The sequence below is a fragment of the Athene cunicularia genome (genome assembly GCF_003259725.1).
Source record: "Athene cunicularia isolate RWA chromosome 2 unlocalized genomic scaffold, athCun1 chr2_part1, whole genome shotgun sequence".
In the NCBI taxonomy this organism is placed as follows: domain Eukaryota; kingdom Metazoa; phylum Chordata; class Aves; order Strigiformes; family Strigidae; genus Athene; species Athene cunicularia.
In genome coordinates, this window is record NW_020799095.1 from 73,478,994 (window position 1) to 73,499,855 (window position 20,862).

At 42.0% G+C, this 20,862-nt stretch overlaps 1 protein-coding gene across 2 annotated transcripts in view; it reads right to left on the reverse strand.

The window, feature by feature from the left end:
• Positions 1–5,097: 5,097 nt before the first annotated feature.
• Positions 5,098–20,862, reverse strand: part of FBXL7 (F-box and leucine rich repeat protein 7) — a 147,201-nt gene continuing 131,436 nt past the window's right edge. For both annotated transcript variants that reach the window (XM_026843431.1, XM_026843433.1), the window contains 2 exons: positions 13,079–13,690; positions 5,098–8,196 (listed from right to left, as the gene is read on the reverse strand). In XM_026843431.1, the coding sequence (XP_026699232.1) occupies positions 7,460–8,196; positions 13,079–13,676 (1,335 nt within the window). In that variant the 5' untranslated portion in view covers positions 13,677–13,690 and the 3' untranslated portion in view covers positions 5,098–7,459. The remainder of the gene's footprint in view (positions 8,197–13,078; positions 13,691–20,862) is intronic.

Below are 20,862 nucleotides of genomic sequence, written 5' to 3' on the forward strand. Positions count from 1 at the left end.
TGGCTCATGGTAGGTGTATATCTGATTTTCTACTACGCTACTAAAGGCTGGAGACCTACGAGTCAGAGAGGAGCCTGGGGGTGCTGATTGACAGCCGCTGAACAGGAGCCAGCAGTGTGCCCAGGTGGCCAAGAAGGCCAACGGCATCCTGGCTTGTGTCAGCAATAGCGTGGCCAGCAGGGACAGGGAAGGGATCTGACCCCTGTACTCGGCACTGGTGAGGCCGCCACTTGATTCCTGTGTTCAGTTTTGGGCCCCTCACTACAAAAAGGACATTGAATGACTCGAGCGTGTCCAGAGAAGGGCAACGAAGCTGGTGCAGGGTCTGGAGCACAGGTCGTACGGGGAGCGGCTGAGGGAACTGGGGGTGTTTAGTCTGGAGAAGAGGAGGCTGAGGGGAGACCTCATCGCCCTCTGCAGCTACCTGAAAGGAGGTTGCAGACAGCTGGGGGTGAGTCTCTTTAACCAAGTGATAAGCAATAGGACAAGAGGGAATGGCCTCAAGTTGCGCCGAGAAAGGTTTAGACTGGATATTAGGAAGCATTTCTTTCCAGAAGGGGTTGTTAGGGGTTGGAATGGGCTGCCCATGGTGGAGTCCCCATCCCTGGAGGTGTTTAATAGTAGAGTCAACAGAGCGCTGAGGGATCTGGTGTAGTTGGGAACTTTCAGTGTTAGGTTAATGGTTGGACTGGATGATCTTCAAGGTCTTTTCTAACCTAGACAATTTTGTGATTCTGTAAACAATGGATTTTAATTATTTGATTATGTGAACACCCCCCAGCTGCCCAGCTGATTTATCTTTTAAGTTCTACATATCACAGTAAGAACAAGCATTGGAATGCTTGTGTTCATGCATGGACTTCTTACCTACACCGAGAAACGTGAGCAAGATTCAGCCACTGAGTGGTCACTGATTTGCAGTCCATCTCCTCAGTCCCTCACCCCGGCTGCCTCCCATGTGAATGGCCTTACTCGTCCTATTAATAGTGAGCTGTTTGTATTACCCATGGCTACGTAGGCAGAATACCTCAGGCTCTCTCAGGACCTTGGGTAACTTTCTGAGGGCAGAAAAGAAACAGAAAGGACAGTACGGAGAAAAGGTCACAGCTCTACTACCTTCACCAAAGCAGGTACTGAAGTTAGAGTTTGCTCTTGTGATTGATGCCAAATAAAACAGAAGATGCTTCATGCAGTTAAGGAATGAATTACTACAAAAGTACTGTGGACGGACCCCCAGCAGCCAGTCACACATGAGATCTGAGCTCTGACAACTGTTACATGCCACAAACGTCAGGTGTTAGGCAATTCTATTTCCATGCTGAAACTCAAGTAGCCACTTTGCCGTATCATCTCACAAAAGACACATCAACAACTGTAATATCACACAAAATACATGACCATAGAATAAATAAATACAGTATAATTCGAGTCCAGAAATAAGCCCCACTCTTCAGAGTATTTTCACACCATACCATAGACCAGGAACAGGCAACTAGAGCAAAATCTGGGTGTCATAAAAATATCATTTCCTATTAATAAATATATAGAAATATATTTTCAGTTGTCCCGATAAAGGCTTAGGATATATCCTTTATATGACTAAGTGATAAAGATGTGAAAACACTTGATAAGGCAAATTATAAACAATAAATTAGCTACACTCATTTTTTACATCTAGAAATCCAGTTTTCCAAAGCTCTGATGTCTATCTGACAATCGTGTGAATGGAGTATATTCAAGAAGTAACGGAAACTTCTCAAGAATGACCATTTACTTGACTTAATAAAAATATTTTAGGAGCCATCAAAGACAGACAATGCAACATGAAACTGTTAAAAATATTCATTCCGTTTGGCACAAATCCCTCTTTGCATTCTCTCATCTTTTTAAGATGACTTTTTCAATTTCCACCATTTATGTGAGCTTGAGGCTACAGCATGCAATGTTTCTTTAAAAAACAAAGGAAAACTAAGCTATTCTAACCCAAAGAACACAGTATCTTTAGTGATAGAAGGAATGGTTAAGATTTCTGTTTTGTGTTAAAAGTAACAGGGTCATTTATAAAAGCTTGGGTTTTTTATTTTTTTAAAAGGAGCCCTCCTTCTAGTCCCTCTGGTTCTCTCTCCGGTGCCTGTTTAGTAACTTTTATATTTATAATGGCTTAATTTGACATATCTATGGCCAACTGGATTGTTGCACTCATAATATTTTTTTAAAATTTGTATTAGCAGAGCCTGCTTGGAAAAGATTTCCATTAACTAGTTTAGATCTCAGACGTGCCTCTATGATCATCCAGAGGACAAGGGAAAAATGACCTGATGTTTCTGTCCAGTTTTCACAGAAGACAAAAATAGAGGAAAAACCTGCTCTGAAGCATACAGCTGTACAGCAGGGGCGCATGAAAATAAACATCCCTCTGCTATTTTATGGAGAAAACTGATTTAATCTGTTTAATAGCATGCAGTAATGCTGTTCAGTTAAATGTATTTTTGTTAAGCTAAGTTGGAATTCTGATGTCTACTGCCTGGCAGTAACTTGAACCTATTATAATTATGCCCTTTAACAGTCTTCAAAAGGGCACGAATTTGGCTCCACGCTGACGCCTGCACCTTAGCAAAGCCAAACAGCTGGTGTTGCTGAAATACAATACCAAAGGAAGAATAGATGTTACAAACCCACCTCACCTGTTCTTCTCAGTAAACTACCTCGCACAAAGGTGTTAAGGCAGGAACAAGACACTGAGGTTGACAATGTCTCAGGCCTCTGTATACATTTGCTGGCAAAGGCAGAAGTTCTCCCTGTAAAGATTTTCTGGCATCAACACAATATGAAAAAGGGTAGATATTGAATGCATTAAGTGCAAAATTACGATTTCATTTTTGAAAGACTGTTTAAAATTTGAGTCATCCTCACCGAAACAGTTTGTCAACCTTTCTCAGAGCCTTCACCAAGGTAGTGTACTGTATTTACATGATGGTCAGTTAATTTTCTTCATGTTTCTGCTCCTGCCCCAAATTTCAACCTTCAGTACTTACACTTTCTCTGGCCCAACTCTCTCTGCTCAACAAGTCATACAAACCCACCTTTTTTAACCTCAGCCCCAGTTTCTTTGCTGAAAATAATTCAATCTCTTTTCATCTCAGCCCCAGTTCCCCTTGCTCAGGAAATTTCTTCACCCTTCTTTTTGTCCCAGTTCTCAAAATCTCTTCTTTCACTCCTGCCCTGACTTTCCAGGCAGCTTCCATATAATTCAGGTAATTTCCTCCTTCACACTGCCAGCCAGAAGCCTCGCCAGACTACAAGCTCCAAAATATCTAAGCGTGCCCCTTTTCTCCCTGGTCATGGATTTAGAGATGTTCGAAGACATGTAATGTAGCTAAATTTGGGTGAATTTTAACTGGGACACATCCTTGTCCCAGAGCTGACCTCATGGCAAGGCTTACACTTTCACGCTGAAGGCCTTAGAGGAGATGAAGAGCAATGAACCGTTTTCAAAGGAAAGGTCAACAGGAGTTTAACATGAGCAAAATGACATTGCCTTCTAGCTTTATTTACAGAACCAGATGAACCATTTCAACTAACATTTTCAAAGCCCAGCATGGGAAGTTTCAGCACGAATAGCTAAATTGACAAAATTATAAAAAACTGAGGGCAGGTTATTTTCCTGAGGAATGCTGGGGGAAGAGGAGCTGTGCACCAGCTCTGTTAGAGAACTTTCTCCTTTAAAACTAACACTGGCAGCTGCAGGGCAGCCAGTCTGCAGTCCAAATGGTCACTACATTTCTTTTTAATGAGAGTTTGGACCTGCTTCAAGCCTAGTGCTAAAATTAGGCCTTTTACTAGCTTTTTAATTTTCCAGTTCAAAGGCTAGACGTTTTCAGAAACCACGTAAGCCACTACTGAAAGTAACAGTCTGGACCACGGTTCTGACTCCAAGACATTCAACAAAAGCTCTTTTGCATTTTGTAGGGAGCCAGATGAGCATAGCTCAAAAAGGCAAGACTGTTGCACTTCACATCAATCTCATGCTGCCAATGGGGAAAATACAGTTCCACTTTTTACGAAAGCCAAGGGAATAAGAAGGATGAAGACCTAGGTACTGAGCTTTGGCTGTAATCACAGTGCATGGTAGTTTAGATGTGACTTTTCTAAGAGTCCTCTCTCTACAGGACACAAGTTATTCCAAAGACATAAACAACGTGCCAGCCTGACTGCTGTGATTCATCACTGCTTTCTTTGATGAGATCACCACATGCTATCACAGAGCAAAAGAAGCCTCAGTGCCTGAGCCCCAATTTTATGGTTCAAGAATCAACAATGTTTTCGCTCAGGAAATTTATAGTCTTTGCCAACCCCAAATTGGAACGAAGACACATCAGTCACATGTTGCAACCCATCCAGCAAATTCAGCTCCACACGCACTATTTCAGCTTCTTTTCTGGTCATGTCATTTTGCAAGTAGACGTAGGAAAAAGGTTAAAAGTCAAAACAGGCAAGCTGTATCAATAAGTTAAATTCAAATTTTCTTGAGGTAAGTAGCAGTCTCAGAGTGCCAACTCAGATCATGTAAGACTATATACTTTAAATAATGTTTGGCTTAGAAAAATTACCTTTATTCATTTTCCACCAGTGCCCCCCCAGAGCAGTTTTTTTAGAGCATTCAAAAGGCAACGCTGCACCTGTAAGTGCTCTACCCTTTCAGCCATTCTCTTTTACTTTTCACATCAAATATATTAACTTGCCTTTAAACTGATGCAGAGGCCCTCCTGAAATTTTTATACATGTGCTTTTTATATACTGGGTGTTTTTTTTTGTTTTGTTTTTGGTTTGTTTGTTTTTTTTTTACTTACACTTCCAGTTAATGATTAAGTTTCAGGGTCAAAAAGAATCGCATGAGGAAAATCAAATTTTAAAGAGACAGATAGGCAAGGTCATAATCTAACCCAATCTTTTTTTACTGTTTTTTAATATAGTCATCCACCTACCTGATGTGCTGATGTGTTCATTCACCCACCTACCTTTCAAGAAAAGTTTTATAAGTATTTATTCTTTTTCACCAGAAGTTAATCAGTTAGTGCAAATGACGATGCATGCTCATCAGTTACCAATATATTGCTTTATTTCTTGGTAGCAAATTAAGGCTTTATAGTGAGATTTGTACAGTACAGGCCAATTTAAACATCAGAAACCTTAAAAAACCATGTAGCACTACTCACTCAATTTAGCATAGCCAGAAAAGTAGCTTTTTTTTTTTCTTTTTTTTAATAAACAGTTAAATGTTACTAATGAGGCCTTATATTTCATGAGTGCAAATGGCTCAAAATCCCACCATCCTCAGGAACGGGCTTAACATTTAACTATCCTCGGGGCCATTTTGAGATAAAGGATAAACACAGAGTAGAGCTGGCTCAGATAAAATATACTGTACTAGTTGCTGGAGAAGAATCTCTAATTTTAAAAACACAGAAAGGAAAACCAAAGTGATATTAACTGGCCAAAGGATGGTATCATCCCCTATTAGTCACTGACTAGTAATAGTAGCAAATTTATAACAAATTCATTTTCCATGGCCCTCCTTGCTTTAGTACAATCTGATTTATAATTCAGGGTTGATGACATCCTGTATGTTAAGAAACTCAAAACTGGAGGAACATACATAAGTTACAGGAATTTTTGCAGCAGTAGGACAAATTCCCTCTGCAGGGACATGTCCAAACCACTGCTTTTTTGTAATTCGAGAGAGCCTTGCTACAAGTATTTCCTTAGCAGTTATGTATTTTTCTCAAGCATATGGATTTTCACTTCATATCAATGATTTTATTAGTGTTGTCTGCAGATGATGGAACTACTGCTTATGAAAACCAGACATGGTGCTTCCCTTCTTACGTTCTCTACCTAGATGTTTATAGCGTTTGAGCTGAATGTATGAATTCACCTGTCAGTCAGGCACAGGGGGCCTGCCTGAAAATATCATCACCCCTAATGTGTCTGGCTTTCAGATCTGAGCATTACATATGAAAATGCACAGAAACGGCTGCCAGAAAATTGTGAAGAAAGTAACCATGAAATGACCACACGCTCTGGGGAAGAAGACAATGAGATGGGGGAAACTCCAAACCACTCTTGCTCTTCCATGATCAAGAGTGACCACGAGACTACAAGGGGCTCCCACTGTCACAGGGCGACACTGGCGTTTTAATTCCTTGTTGAATGGCAGCCATTTCTCCAGCCTAAGGGAACACATACAGACAAGATTTCACAAAATCTAAATCTAATGTGAATAACACTCTAAGCCCCTCCATCCCCAGGGGTGTTATCTAACATCAGGTTAGTGTCTCTGAAGTCTCAAAATCAGCCACCTATCGTTTGAACTGGAAGGCCCAGAAAAGGGTCCGGTTTCTATGTGTATTGAGGCACATAATGGATTTACGTCAATGCACGTGCCTGGTTTGCTCAGGGACTGTCAACTGTAATGCCCCAGCTGCTGAAGAGATACAGTGAAGGAACAAAGACTGACTTTCTGGTGACAGCTGCTCAGCACAGCAATTGAGACTACCCCATGCAAGCTGTTCCACAACGCCTGAGTCCCCGGTGTATGACAGCGCATAGACCATACTCAGCTTGTTGCAGAATCACAGCAGCTTCTCAGGCCAACTTGGTGGCTTTTCCCTTTGCCGGGCCACTAATATCTCATGCTTTCCTTCACTCAGATATGTCACTGTTTATCAGACCCTGAAGCCCCCATCTGCGACCAGGGAATGGTACTACACATGCAGGAGAGGGCGGATTTAGAAATGAGGGCAAGTAGTGATGATGCACATGTGACCTGGAGGTGGGCTTTCCAAGAGAATCCACGCATGGACACAGTCTCCAGACTCATTCACCAGAGTGCTTGGCAATGGCCAGCAGGTCTTATTCCGCCTCAGTCAAGTATGTTTAAGAGCACTATCTAGTATTTCCTGAGGGATCACAATGGATGACTACCAAAGAGAAACTACTTGGAGACAAGGGGATGTTTTATCAACCATATCGGAAGAATCTGGGGAACACAGACACATATTGCATAGTCAGCTTCATGAGCACAGCTGGAATTCAGATATATTTGATACAGCTTAGTAGCATTTCCAAAGGAGGGATTATGTGCTATTTCCTTTGGAGGTAGCTACTGTAGCCTGGGACAAGATCATGGCTGTTATGGAAACGGCACCCCACTGAGGATGCTGAGCACTCATTGCTTTTGCATTAAGGCAGCCTCTCCATGGAGACCCACCGCACCTTAAAGAGTGATCATATAAAAAGCAAACAAAATAGTCCTCTAGAAACCCCCCTCACCCACAACATACAAGAAAAGCTGACTCCCATAAGCTATAGAAAAGACAGCATTACTGAATATGGGAGCATGTGTTTATACATCAGTGTTTTTAATACTGCATTGTAACAACAGGTTCAGGGTGTCCTTTCAGAAGAAGGCAGGGTTGGTGTGCTCTATAATACAGCGCTTGCAATGTCGTTTAACAAATCTCAGAGCATCCACAGAGACATCGCAGTCCTGCACATTCAACATCTGCAGGTCAAAACAGTTGGCAGCTACAATCTGCAGGCCCTGCCCAGTGATGCTCTCACATGACTTCAGGCTCAGGCGCTTCAGGTTGAAGCAGTTGAGGGCTAGAAATTCCAGGCCGGTGTCTGAGACCAGAGGGCACTTGCCAATATCTAGTGATTTGAGTTTTGTGCAATTTTTGGCGAGGTACTCCACGCCGTGGTCCGTGATGCCCTCGCAGCCCCGCGCATTGAGGTAGCGCAGCTTGCTGCAGTATTTGGCTATGTAACGGATGCCCACGTCTGTGATCCGGCCGCAGTGAGCGATGCTAAGATATCGGAGGCGTGACTCCAGCTTGGCAATCTCCCGCATGCCAAAGTCACTGACAAAGCGACAGTCGCTCACGCTCAGTTCCTTAATGGACGTGCAGTAAATCATCAGGTAGCGGAGACCCTCGTCGGTGATGCGGACACAGCGGCGCAGGTACAGGTGGGTCAGTTGAGTGCAGTGAGCGGCAATGGTGTGCAGTCCTTCGTCCTCCAGGACGAAGCAGTCCGTCATGTCCAAGTAGCGAATGGAGATTTGCTTCCCATGTAAGGGAGACAGCTTGATGGAGGCTTCACGGGTCAAACTGATGCATGTTACTTTGGAGCAGCCTAAGTGGAAAAACACAGCGAATTTAAGCAAGTAATGAAAACAAATCACACGGCAAGACCAGAAAGGTGGGCATGAAATCGCATACTGGATGTAATGAAGATATCTTTGTGTTGCAAGAGCAGAATCATCCTGACTGACTGATCTGGATTTGCTCTGATGGGCCCCAACACCAGAGGAAATGATAAACTCCACTACTGGTCTCAGTGAGATTGCTTTGGGATTCTGAGCTCCAGCAAAGCAGTGGGGCTGATATTGTCCATAGCCCAAACGTAACACGATGGTCCCAAGTTTATCTAGGGACAGTCTATGATCTGCTACTGCAATATAAACCCAGTGACAATTTGTGAAAATGGTACTTAATGACAACCAACGTAGCTTTTTTATCAGAGGCAGTCTCATTGCTCACTGGCTGAGTTTGTAAACCAACATCAGAGGCCCTTTCACCATCAAACCCCATTATAAAAAAGACAAACCACACCCACCCTCCAAAAAAGCATTTGGAGAACAGATGTGAATCCAGCCCCAAGCCTACAACGTGGAAAGGATGCAAAACCATGGCAAGAATATGTGCTTGCACAAGGGTGGAGATTCGGGTAACCTAAGGAGAATGGGGAGAGTCAGTGGGAGCCAACAGACTGGTAAGGGCATGGGAGGACATGGACAGATGCAGAAAAGGACTGTTTCGAGTGAGAAAGTCTGGACATGAATGGAGGTGACTAGACTAGAGGAGAAACACCAGACCTTGCAAGAAAAGATAAAGGGCTACATTAAAGGGAAAAACACGCTCACAGACTTTCCCCGTTTTTAGCCTCCATTCTGTGCAAGGTGGTGAATGAAAGTTTTTTTTTGGAAAGTGCTGTTTCTGCTGCACTGCAGACTGGCAATCATGAGCTCCTGAAGGGAAATTCTTATCTGTGCCAAGTTCAGCTGGGCACATTGCTTTAGCATAGCTAGAAACAGCTGAAAGGAAGAAGGAAGGGTCTACCTGTCAGTGATCAAGGCCCAACAGTTTTAGCCGTAAATGTCCACTCAGACAAATTCTGAAGCTTATGCTTAAAGAGATGTCCTCAGGAAGGGATAAAAAAGAGCTTTTCTGTATTGCTGAAGCACTGGCCAATGGTGATGAAGTGACCCATGAAAAGCCAGAAAAGTTAGGATGATGACCTTAATGCTCCATGTATTGGAAATGCTGCAAAATCCTGCAGCCTGGAAGTAAAGAGCATGACAGTGTATAGAGACTACCTCAAAAACCTGAATTACCCAAACCCATACCACTTGATACAACAGGTTCTCATTCAGAGGCTTAGTGGAAGGTATGAATGTGCTTCAGTTCTTAAAAATAAAAAGGAAAAAAAAATCCCTTGCGATAATCCAGTGGGCTCACAAAAATGCTGTAAGCAGCATGGGATATGGATTTGAAACGTTCTGCCACCTGCAGTTAGATTTCTATATTCATCATTTGAATTTGCAGCTGGATCTTTAATTTAGGCTTCAAAATTATTTGAACAGATGCAAATTTTACCTTAGGCTTCACATAATGAAATGGGCAAATTGTCCACAGGTCAGGCAGAAGCTCTGGGGCCTTGAAGCAAAGCACTTTGTTCAACAAACAACATCGTAAAACTGCATGCTGCTATTTCCTCTTCAGACTGGATTGCAGATCAATCTATGTCATGGTGCAATCTTTGGAAATATGTTTGCCTTCAAGTAAGTACTATATATGTGCTCAATAACACAGTGATTTTTCTAAAGGGAAGCAGTACAATGCTAACACTGTAAAAATTTCACCTCTAATAGGTTCTTTCGAGTAGGTGATACAAAATGCACCACAGGAATCCCCATCCTTGAGCTGGGTTTCCACAGAAGAAGTTGGCACCTAGGCAGAGTTCTTCTGGACCTGATGTAGCTGTCGCTATTGTGTTTGCCTAAGGAGTCTGCTGGATTAAGGAGTCAGTCTGGATATTTTACATGCTGACCAGAATTCAATTTTAAAATCTGGCTAAATGAGAATGAAGGGTCCATGAGGCCGAGGAGAACATTCTGCCTGCTGAGGATCCAAGAAGGGGGAATGCTTTAATGACTGCAATTAGAAAGTGAATGGGTCAGAAGTCTCACAGCAGGGTTGGAGCCGCCTAGACCAGTGTGTGATCACTGTTTTGACGAGCTCAGCATCGCCTTGTCTAGTTACTTTGGCTACACTGTGAAATACTTCATGGGAAGGGTATTCAAAATGGTTTCACCAGAAAAAGAGTCCATGTTAATATAGAACTGCCTGATTTTTAGGCAAAATGACAGGTTCCTGGGTCTGCAACAATTTTTCTGTCCTAAATAATAAAAAATGTAAAAACAAAACCCTTGTAACAGAATTTTCCATAAACCAAGTATAACTGATTTTTAAAAGGGAGGAGAAACTTCCAAACAGATTGAAAAAAATGTTGGCTAGAGTGTTAGATAATAACTTTCAGTCAAGCTCAACCAACTTCTAGAGATATCTCAGACCTGCCCACAAAGTGGATGCTGAGAGTGACAGAACTTACACTGCGGAAAACTCTTAAAGTTAATATGAACATCTGGTTTTGACATTAAAGATTTTGGTACATTATTTCTGCCAAGTATCCATCCAAGGGGGAGAGAGATTCAACTAGATGTACAACTGTGAACTGGGTTTTAATTAACTAGCTACAAATAAAGTGTTATCTCCCAGCACATGTACCCAACTTCTCTTGCTCTGTATGAAAACAAACCAGTGAATCACTTCAGTCCTGAGAATTGCTCGAGTGTGTAGGTACAAGCCTTGCCCTCCTACAGACAGAAGGAGGGGGAAAATGGAATCCTGCTTCCAAAATATCCTCCAAAATTACCTACATCAGAATGAAAAAAGTTTACTCAAAACAAGACCCCAGAGATCAATTATCCTCGATTCACAGGCAGGCACATGCAGCAAAAGCCACGTCTGAACCCAAACACCCTTGACTTCTGACTATGTTCAAACTTCATCTGTTCTAAAAAGAAAAGGACAACTTTGAAGAGTGTGGGACTAAAATTACCTTTCTGACCCATGAATGAGACAAAATTGAAGGACTCATCCTTCACACACTTTGGACCAAACTGATGAGCTCTTCGGGAAGACACCATCTTCTAGGTCTGAAAGTAACAAGTTTGGGGAAACCACAAATGAAGGCAGACCCCAAAAGAACCTCTTTCAAGACCTGGCATCATCTTTTAATCTTCTTTGCTTTTGAAAAATCACCTTCATTCTATAGCATATCTATCTATAGGAGCTGTGGACCAAATAATTTCCAGTTACGTACAAGCCCCCGGATGCACTCAGGGTGTCACCAAACAGACTGATGTGACAAGGCAGTAGACCTTCAGCTTAGAATTCTACCTGTCCTGTCTCTCCAGGCCCAGGATGCTTGAGCCATTCAGTTCTCCATACCACCCTAGAGGATGTAGTAAGAAAAGCATAAATATGTCAGGGATAGAGCCAGCTTTCAAAGTGATATGTAGCTCTAGGTCTAAATCACACAGGCACACTTTCCTCTGGTGCTGGAGATGCTTCAGCTTGAATGTGTGGTTAGCAATCCAGAACTAATGTCAGTATGTACTGACAATAAGTAATTCATATGCAAGGTCACTCTGAATAGACTCCGTGGGACAGGATACCCCTGCAGTCCCACAAAGACTCTTTATCACCTGGCCATTTCAGAGAGCAATCACAAAAAATGAATAATTCTGATTTATTGCTATGTGTTTTGATGCTTTCCATGACATTCTGCCATCCTAGGAATATTAGGTGATAGAATTGGATAAATCAGTTAAAAAAAACATAAAAGGCAGCAAAAAGAAAGTAAATCAGTGTACACCAGATAGGCAGCCTTGGAAAAAACAGTTTATCTGGGTACTAGTGACTCAATAGCATTGCTTCCTATGCCCACTTCGTCCTGCTTATTGCCATTAGTTCCCCTGCAATGGCAAATCAGGTCCAGCTGATCGATTACAACATTAAACCAATAACAAGTGAGATCACAAAGTAAGTATCAGCATGAGATTTACTTCAGTGCTCTGCTTGGCTACCTCCTTTCCATTAAGTGCCAACCTATTTGCAGAGAGGAAATTCAGTGTGGCTGCCCTTCGGAAAAAACATCTTGTTTCCCCACAGCAGGTCTGAGGAAAATTGTCTAAAAGATTTCTGCTGATCTAAACAGCTGCAGTGTTATATTGTAATTGGGTGAGGGGAAAAGCAGAAAGCCACTAAGCAAATATATACACTATTGGGGAAAAAAAAAAAAAAAAAAAAAAAAGGTCCAAGCTAGCTAAGTCATCTTAAAATAGCAATAGAAACAAGGGGACCTTGAAGTTTAGCTAGGGGTGACAACTGACATTTATACCCAGACAAAAGCCTAGCAGTGATTCTGAGCTCCTACTCAAGTCACTTAACAGATTACAGATATATACATTGTATATGTACTCTACATATTATATATATATACATATATATATATATATATATATGAAAAAGATAAAACAAATTTTGCCTTAGTAACTAGCCTTCACCATATGATGTAGCACTGACTGCAACGCAGGCCCTTGTAAGGGTGGTCTGTGCAAAAGTCTATAAAAAGTACTCATGCTATTTGAATGGGCCATCTCTGCTAGCTCATCTCTATTGGGGGAGGCCTGGCCACCAAGAGGTGCTGCGGGCATCTTGGGTACTGAGATTCTAGTGGTGCCCATCTCACTTCTACTTTGTCAGGAGACTGGCACTCCTACTTCAAAAGACAACACAGAAAGAGAAAGTGTGTGGTTCTGGGGCCAGGGGTTGGACAAGCATGAGGCATTTAGAATCAGAGACATCTGTACTGAAGTTTTTCCTGTTACCTGACACATCCAGGTGTTCCAGGTTTGGGCACAGTGACACGACATCAAAGACCGCCTCATTGGAGATGTTGTAACAGCCAGACACCTCCAGCCTCCTCAGTTCTGGACAGCACTGGGCAATGGTGTAGAGTCCTCTGTCTGTGAGCCGCCTGCAGCCACTAACAATTACCGTCTCCAACATGAGACATACGTTGGGTGTATCCTGACAAAGCCTCCGGGTCAGCACTTTAAGAGCCCTGTCTACATTGATTGTCTCGCCGGTCAGGCGAATAGTCCTCCAAAGTCGGGGGTCCCAGGCAAGGTTATACCAGCGGCGGCACACACGGGCACAGCGGCACAGCTGGTTGGTGGGCAGGAAGGAGAATATCTGGATCATGGAGTGGTCGGGCAGCCGGTCAATGTTGGCCTGTTCCTTCTGGTGCTTGGACGCCAACCGGATGAGAGGATGAGTGAGACGAGTTGGCGGTGGCGAGTGGACCATGGCAACAGTTTCCCCAGTGACTGAGGATGAAGATGTCGACGACCCTCTGCCATTCTGGAAACCGGGGGAATTCGGTGGAAATATTAATGCTGGACTGGGTGTGCTGAGCGTCCGCATGCTCAGGTCGGAGTCTGGAAGACAAAACACACAATTTCTGTAAGCAGTGGGTGGATGCAGAGCGCTCTGCCCAGCACTGCACCCTACTAGCCCATTTGTTAATGGAGAATGATGGGCTTCAGAGTTTGTTGAGGGTTAAGCAGTCATTTTTACCAGTGAGAGTGGGGAAACACAGATTTAAAAATTTATCTCAGAGTATACTCTGAAAACACCCTTCACCTCAGTGTTGGGTACATGACAGAGATGTACCCCTAGCTGCGCTGTCAAAGCCATGCTAGCAGAGGAGGGGCTGCAGGTCTGAGCCCTGTAATGGAAGAGGAGATGGTAGTGGAAATCCAGGGATTTTAATCCTTTATACTCTCAACTAAACATGGCAAGAAATGAGTACATATGAGTTATACACATGAGGCTTTTTTGACAGCAAGTAACCTTGGCACTACCTAGGCAGCTGTGAACTGTTAGGGGAGAAATACTTGTGGTCCTTCTCCTCTCAGCTCCTTCAGCCTCTCAGTGGGAGGCCAAAGAAGAGCTCACAAGGTTCACAAAACTCCTTCCTTCACCAGACCTGGGCAGATGGGAAAAGCACAACCCTGTACACTTATTTTCATTATGTCATTAAAGAAGTTCATTTTTAAATCATGGAAACTGGAACCGAACAGTTCAACCAAGATCCCAGTGACTAGTTCTTGAAGGGCGGTTGGCTGTGCCTCTTCATGTGCATGCAGAAAGCACTTATTTCCAGTGGACTGAAGTGAACTTCAGTTGGATTTGAAAAAACAAGCTCAGAAAATTAAGTGGCGAAGAAACAGCATGTCTGGAAATTTGTTGCAGAGCTGTTGCACAACATTTACATGCTCTTTTTGCTAGAGTTAATTGTCACACTGGAAGCAGTCAACCCCCCAAAAACATGCAAAACAATTTGCTGCTTCTTTACCTTCTTTATTTCACTTTACTGGCAGAAAGCAGGCACAAAAAGAAAGGTTCTCTGCTATTAAGAAAGGTTGTCTTTGCTGTAAGATTATTTAAAGTGTTTTCCCTCTGTGCTGACATTGCCACCTATGAGTCATTTCCACTCCTGCTCCCAGTTCTCCAAGCAAAGCAAGTAAAAGGCTGGAAGACATCTAGGGTATAATTCTGATAGTCAAGGAAATGCCATGGGCAATTTATTTAGAGACACTGAGATATTTCAGCAGTATGCTACACAAGATGCAACCAGTTTATGAGAGATGAATGCTGCTGCTGAGCACACTCCTGACATCTCTGACTTCTCAGTACCGATCTCAACAGAAATTCTTTATGAAGGAAAGCACCATCCAGAGATGGAACACAGGAACCACAATTCAGTGCCCAGTAGAATATCAACTATGATAAACGGAGTAAGAACAGTGATTTTGGAGCACCAAGCTTTCTTCCACGTCACATCTTCTGCTATTACTTCAGTGTTCAGACATTTCAGGGAGGCATGCAAAGCCATCTCCTTAAGCAACACCGACTGTAAAACTCTGACTGTGACAGCATAGATATGGACTAAGCAGAGTAGAGCCAAAAAACCAAAACTGCCCAAATCTGGATTTAGCAGAGTTTTTAAGTACATTTTAGACGAATTTGATCAGTGTATTACACATAAATTTCCCCATCAAGCTTTTTACTTAGCCCAGCACAGGCATCCTCTGATCTCACTAGCTACAATAGCAGCAACCACAGGCCTGCATTTTCACAGCGCGTCTGCAAGGAGAGAGGCACAACTATTTAGCTGAAGAACCCAAGACACAAAGTCCAACAGCTTGCCGGAGATCATCTAGTTCAGTTGCAGAGAGATCAAAATCATCACATCAGACTGTGAAGGAAATACCTACACTACCCAGCTCCTTCCCTCTTCCTCCTTCTGTATCTTGTTTTACTGTTAAACAGAAGCTGGATATTTCAGCAAGTGACCAGAAAAACTTTTTCTTCAAGGCTCTGAGTCTATGCTATGGCTATGTGGACCGAACCCAGGGATTTGTGTATTTTTGAGCAAGAACCATACGTTAACACGGAGTGGGTTTTGCAGATGCTCTGCTCCTCTTTGAGACCTCCTAATACCTCCCTGGCAGCTATTGCAAATAATTGCATCGAGGAGTGTTATTCAGAAAGTGTCTGGTACACTCCAGTATTTTAAAAATGAGATTTACAGCTGGAGAGAAAAAACCCAAAACACCAGCCAGCAGCCGGGCTCTTGCAGACAAGCGCTGATTCCATAGACCACTTAGACAACAGTCCCCTAGATTAATTTTTTGCAACTTACCATATGTTTGACCTCCCTCACATTACCACCAAAACCAATGACAGTGCCTGAAGTTAAACATGTGCCGAAGACAGGGCAGATGTGGAGCAGTAACATTTTGCTCTTTTATTGAGATTTTAAGACAAGGATGCTTCTAATACAAAAGAATACACGTTTTTCAAGTGCTGGATGTGTCTCCCACTACTACATATATTTGGTATTGTGAATTCCTCTCCTTTCCTTTTACTTTTTCATTGGCCTTGGGCTTTTTGTTTGTTTGGCTGTTGCTTGTTTGTTTTTTACACAAACCGGTACAAAAAGGGAAAACAAAATGATATAAATAAAACTCACAGAACAAACTCTTGTTTCTACACTGCAAAATAGATGGAACTAAAATCAAAAGCAAAAAGTTTCATTTTTTAACATCTGTTATAAACAATTTTTAGTACTGTGGGAATGATTAGCACCTGCAAAACAGTCACCTGACATATTTTGAAAACATACACTTTTAGTCAGTTATTGCTGAAAACACCTAAAAATCTCTGCAGGGTTACATTCTTCCCTACTCCCCATTCCTACTTAAGTACAAAAAAGCATTTAATACTCTATGAATTCTTCCCCCACCCCCTGCCCTCGGTGATCAGAGCACCAAACTGATATGGCTAATCTCCATTCCTTTCGGATCAAAAGTGGCATTCCTTCATCACTCCTGGGCACTCTGTGAATAATCTGTATCTTAGACATCTTGGATGCATAACGAATTACCAAAATGTGGTTTTTAATTTAGACCCAGAGCTAAAAAAGGTTTGACCTTCTGTTTTATGGGTATGCTCCGTGCTTGCTTCGTGCTCTCTTAATCCTCTCATTAATATAGCAGTTCCAGATGTGCTCCTGTATTTCCTTTAGCTTCAATCCTGAAGGTGCATCATGTGAAACTTGCTCCCCTCCACCTTCAGGGCATGGACTTCTAGACAGACACATACATATACGTACACACATAGCCTGTCTGCCCACCTCAAGGTATTTTGGAAAAAGACTGTAGTGGTGTCATTATGTTTAAACAAGCAAGTTGAGAGCACATTACTGGTCTGCCGAGCCTGTAATGCAATATGCTCTCAGACAGGAATTTTGCTGGTAGCTCAGCTGAACTCTGTACAGAGGTATTCCTGCTTACTGCTCATTGCACAACCCTAAGGGGAAAAGAAAAAAAATAGCAGGTGAGTCCAGGAGGTTTTTGCCAGTAGAAACTTGGAAAGATTTTTGCTAGCCTTTAAAGCTTCAGCAAAACACTTGGTCTACTGTACATTTTCCAGGCTTTTCTAGTATTTTTGGGAGGGGTTTCCTATAGCACTATCTGAACCTCGAAAGGTTTCCTTCAGATTTTGTTCTTCACCATTTATTGAGTGCCAGCTAACAGGCTGAGTCAGGCTGAGACAGGGCAACTTAATGACAGCATGACATTAATAAATACAACCCTGCAAGTGCAAATGAAGTTACTGATTGCTGTTCTCAACAGATATCATTACACACACACCCCCTATGCAAGCATTTCTTTTCCTGAAAAAAACAAGCCCGAAACGCAGCTTTACATTTTGGTGATCTTAGAAAGTAAAAAACAAATTACAAACCAGCCCTGTGCTCCCCATCCTACAACCTCTTTTGCCCCTTTCCCTCCCTGATCACCCTGATTCTGTACAAGATGCTTTTTATTAAAGCTTTGTTAGGACTCTGAAAATTGTTTGTTGATGTAAGAGAAAATTTCTTAACAATCTTTAAAGAAATCTCAAAATATGCGTGCCAGAAACAGAACTATAAAAGCTGACACAGAGGGAGAAAATGCACTGGAGGGAGTTTTCTTATTCCATTAGGAATCTGGTTTATTTCAAAGGATTTTTTTTTTCCCCCCCAGTTTGTTTCCCAGTTAATACATACATCTGGGGAAAAAGAGCCTTTAAATATATACGATTTAAATCAAGATCTAGTCTCTGTTCCTTCTGGCATTGACAAAAATATGCAGTCTCCAATTTCAGAACCAGAGAGAGAAAACAATGTTGTAGTTTTGTTAGTCCAGTGATGCACACTAACACAGGACACTTGACGTCTGGATCCCAGTACGGACTTTTTAACACTGAACTATTTTCCATGCTTAAAGCACAACTCCAACCGCACCTTCCACTGTGGTATTGCAGGTATGCCCTTTTAAAAGTTAATCCTATGCTGAGCATGTCAAGTTAGCAAAACAAAAATGAAAATTTTGGTAAATATAAATTAAACTTCAGATTCTTATCTGGCAAGTAAAAAGGATCCTTCGTGTTGATCTGCTGTCACCACTGATGTTTTTAGCAAAACTAAGGCAAGAATTAAACCAAACTATGTTCAGGCTCTGAAAAGTCAGTAGAGCTGAGAAAACTAAAAAGCTATTGGCATTTTTGTCAAAACGTTATAGGCAAAATTATGTGTTCAAGAAGCATTTACGCATAGTATGGAAATGTCACTTTGCATCTCTTCAATAACAGTGTTGCATAGATAATACATATTTTATGCAGTGCAATGTGGGTATAGACTTCACATTTTTACCATGATACCATAAATTTCATGCATGCCAAGGAAGTACTCCTTTTACAGAGACAGGGGAAAGTGGGAGCTTAATGGTTGTAGCAGCTACAGTCTACGGTGCAAAGGGGAACAGAAGCAGCTGACAGGCTTCTACAAGGGGAACACTGAGGGCTGATTCAAGGAAAGACTTGTGAATTTGACAGACAGATGTCAAATATGGCTGCGTGCCCTTAGAAGAGATTAGGAAAAGGAGTTAGCTAGGACTGCAGGCTACAACAGGGCCATTTGCTTTCTAAGGCCCTGGGCACAACAAAGTCCTAGAGAAAGTGATACCTACAAAAGAGCATCTTCCACATTGCAAACACCCTCAGGTGTTTCAGGCTAAGTCACCCTACTGACCTCCAGCTCCAGGAAGATGGAAGGAAACAGAGAGCCTGTGATAGCAAAGAGGAAGTTGGAACAAAACTCACCATGTGAACTTGTATGGGGCTGCAGTGGTCAAGTATGCCAGAGGAAAGGGGTTGCTTGGCGGAGATACGTGATTTTGTAACCTTTTACAATCAAGAATGTACAGAATGAGAAACAGAGTTGGATGAGCTCTCTCATTTCTCTCCAAGTACACCAAGTACACTTAAACCATCACTGATGTGCATGTCTGCCCTGTTCTTAATTTCCAGGGACAGCTATTACTCAGCTCACTGAGGTGCCTGTTCCAGTGTTGTCACCGTATCAAGTTTCTAAATTTTTCCTCTTACCCAACTCATACAAGAAACTGTTTCTTGCCACTCTACTAGTGATTTCAAAGAACGAGAGGTCTCCACTCTTTGTGTAAAGATTTCTCACATGCATTTGCTCAAACTCCAGACCTTTCTTCCTAGTCACATTACTAATAGTCACAGTTTCTCCTAGTTTTTCCTTTAAATTTTCTCCAATCTGTGATTCTCTTAAAACACAGTGCTCCAAACTGAGCACTGCACACCACCGCACCTCACCAGCAGCAGCTACAGCAGAGTCCTTCCCACCTATGTTTTACAGAAACCGCATTGTCAGATTTCCAGATTTCAACAGTCTCAGAAGGATGGTGCATTCACTATGTGATTCAACGTATTGCCTGGATTCCCATGTGCCATAGAGCTGCCTGGCCATTTATTTTCTTCATCCATGTTTATATAATCTATTCATCTTCCCCACATCTGCCCCCTTCAAGTAGTATGCTTTTTCTCGCCTTCATCTTCTATTTTTTCAAGAGCATTCTGAATACTAAGCAACCTTCTCAAATTGTGCTCATTTTCAGTTTTCCAAATATACTGCAGGTCCAGTGTCATAATTTTAACACATTCCTCTGTATATTGATAGTCTTGTGTCTCAATTCAATTCAAACAGATGGCTTCTGGAGAGGGATGGAAAGTCTAGCAAACTATTAACAAATGCTTTAAGGTATAGCAGGGCAGATCCCTAAAGGATAATCTTCTTGAAACATCATCACAGTTGACAAATACTCACTGATAACTACGCAGTATACTTCCCTATCCCTTCAGTGGCCACTTTATGATGATTTCATTTAGTCTGTATTGCACTGGCTTGTTTCCAACACAGATATGCAAAAGTCTAAATAAACCTGAGATAGGTTATAGCTACTGTTTCCCTCTCACCAGACAATTTATTCCTCCCAACACAGAAAATTAGATTTAAAAGTAAAGTCAAAGGGACAAAAAAACTTTGGCAAAGATGAAAACTTATTTATTATCCTGTGAGATCTTGTAGGTCATGCAGCGATCTTTTTGAGAGCAAAGACCTGTGACAAAGCTCAATTTTTCAGTGTAAGAATGAGCAGCCTTGGAGCTCATGAAGTAATCACATCCACATGCTCCTGGAAGGAATGGTTTGACAGAACTTAAAATAACCTTTTATAGTTTTTAAAAATCTCCCATAGAATGTAATAAGAAACTGTACCTATTGTACAAGACTACGGGCATTGTTACAAGACCATGAGGAAGAGGGATATATTAACTTAAATTTGAAGCCATTTCACAGTAGTTTCTGTGTGACATTTTACACCTTGGATTATACTGGTGTAACTTCCCTGTTATTTTGAGCTCCAGTTTTCCTTAGTCTATAAACTCCTCCACGTACATTTGGAGACCTGATCTTGCATTCCTGGCATATTCACACTAGATGCTTAAAGTCAAACAGCACTGCTAGTGAAGTAATCGTTATAGTTTTATTAAGCAAATAATTTTTCCTTACAATGTATTTGTCAAAACTGGAACTAATTTCCCCCTACTGACTTTCTCCCCTGCCACGTGGCAAGAATTAATTTTACCCCCATATTTTTGAACAGAGGATGGGGGGAGGGGGGGGGGGGGG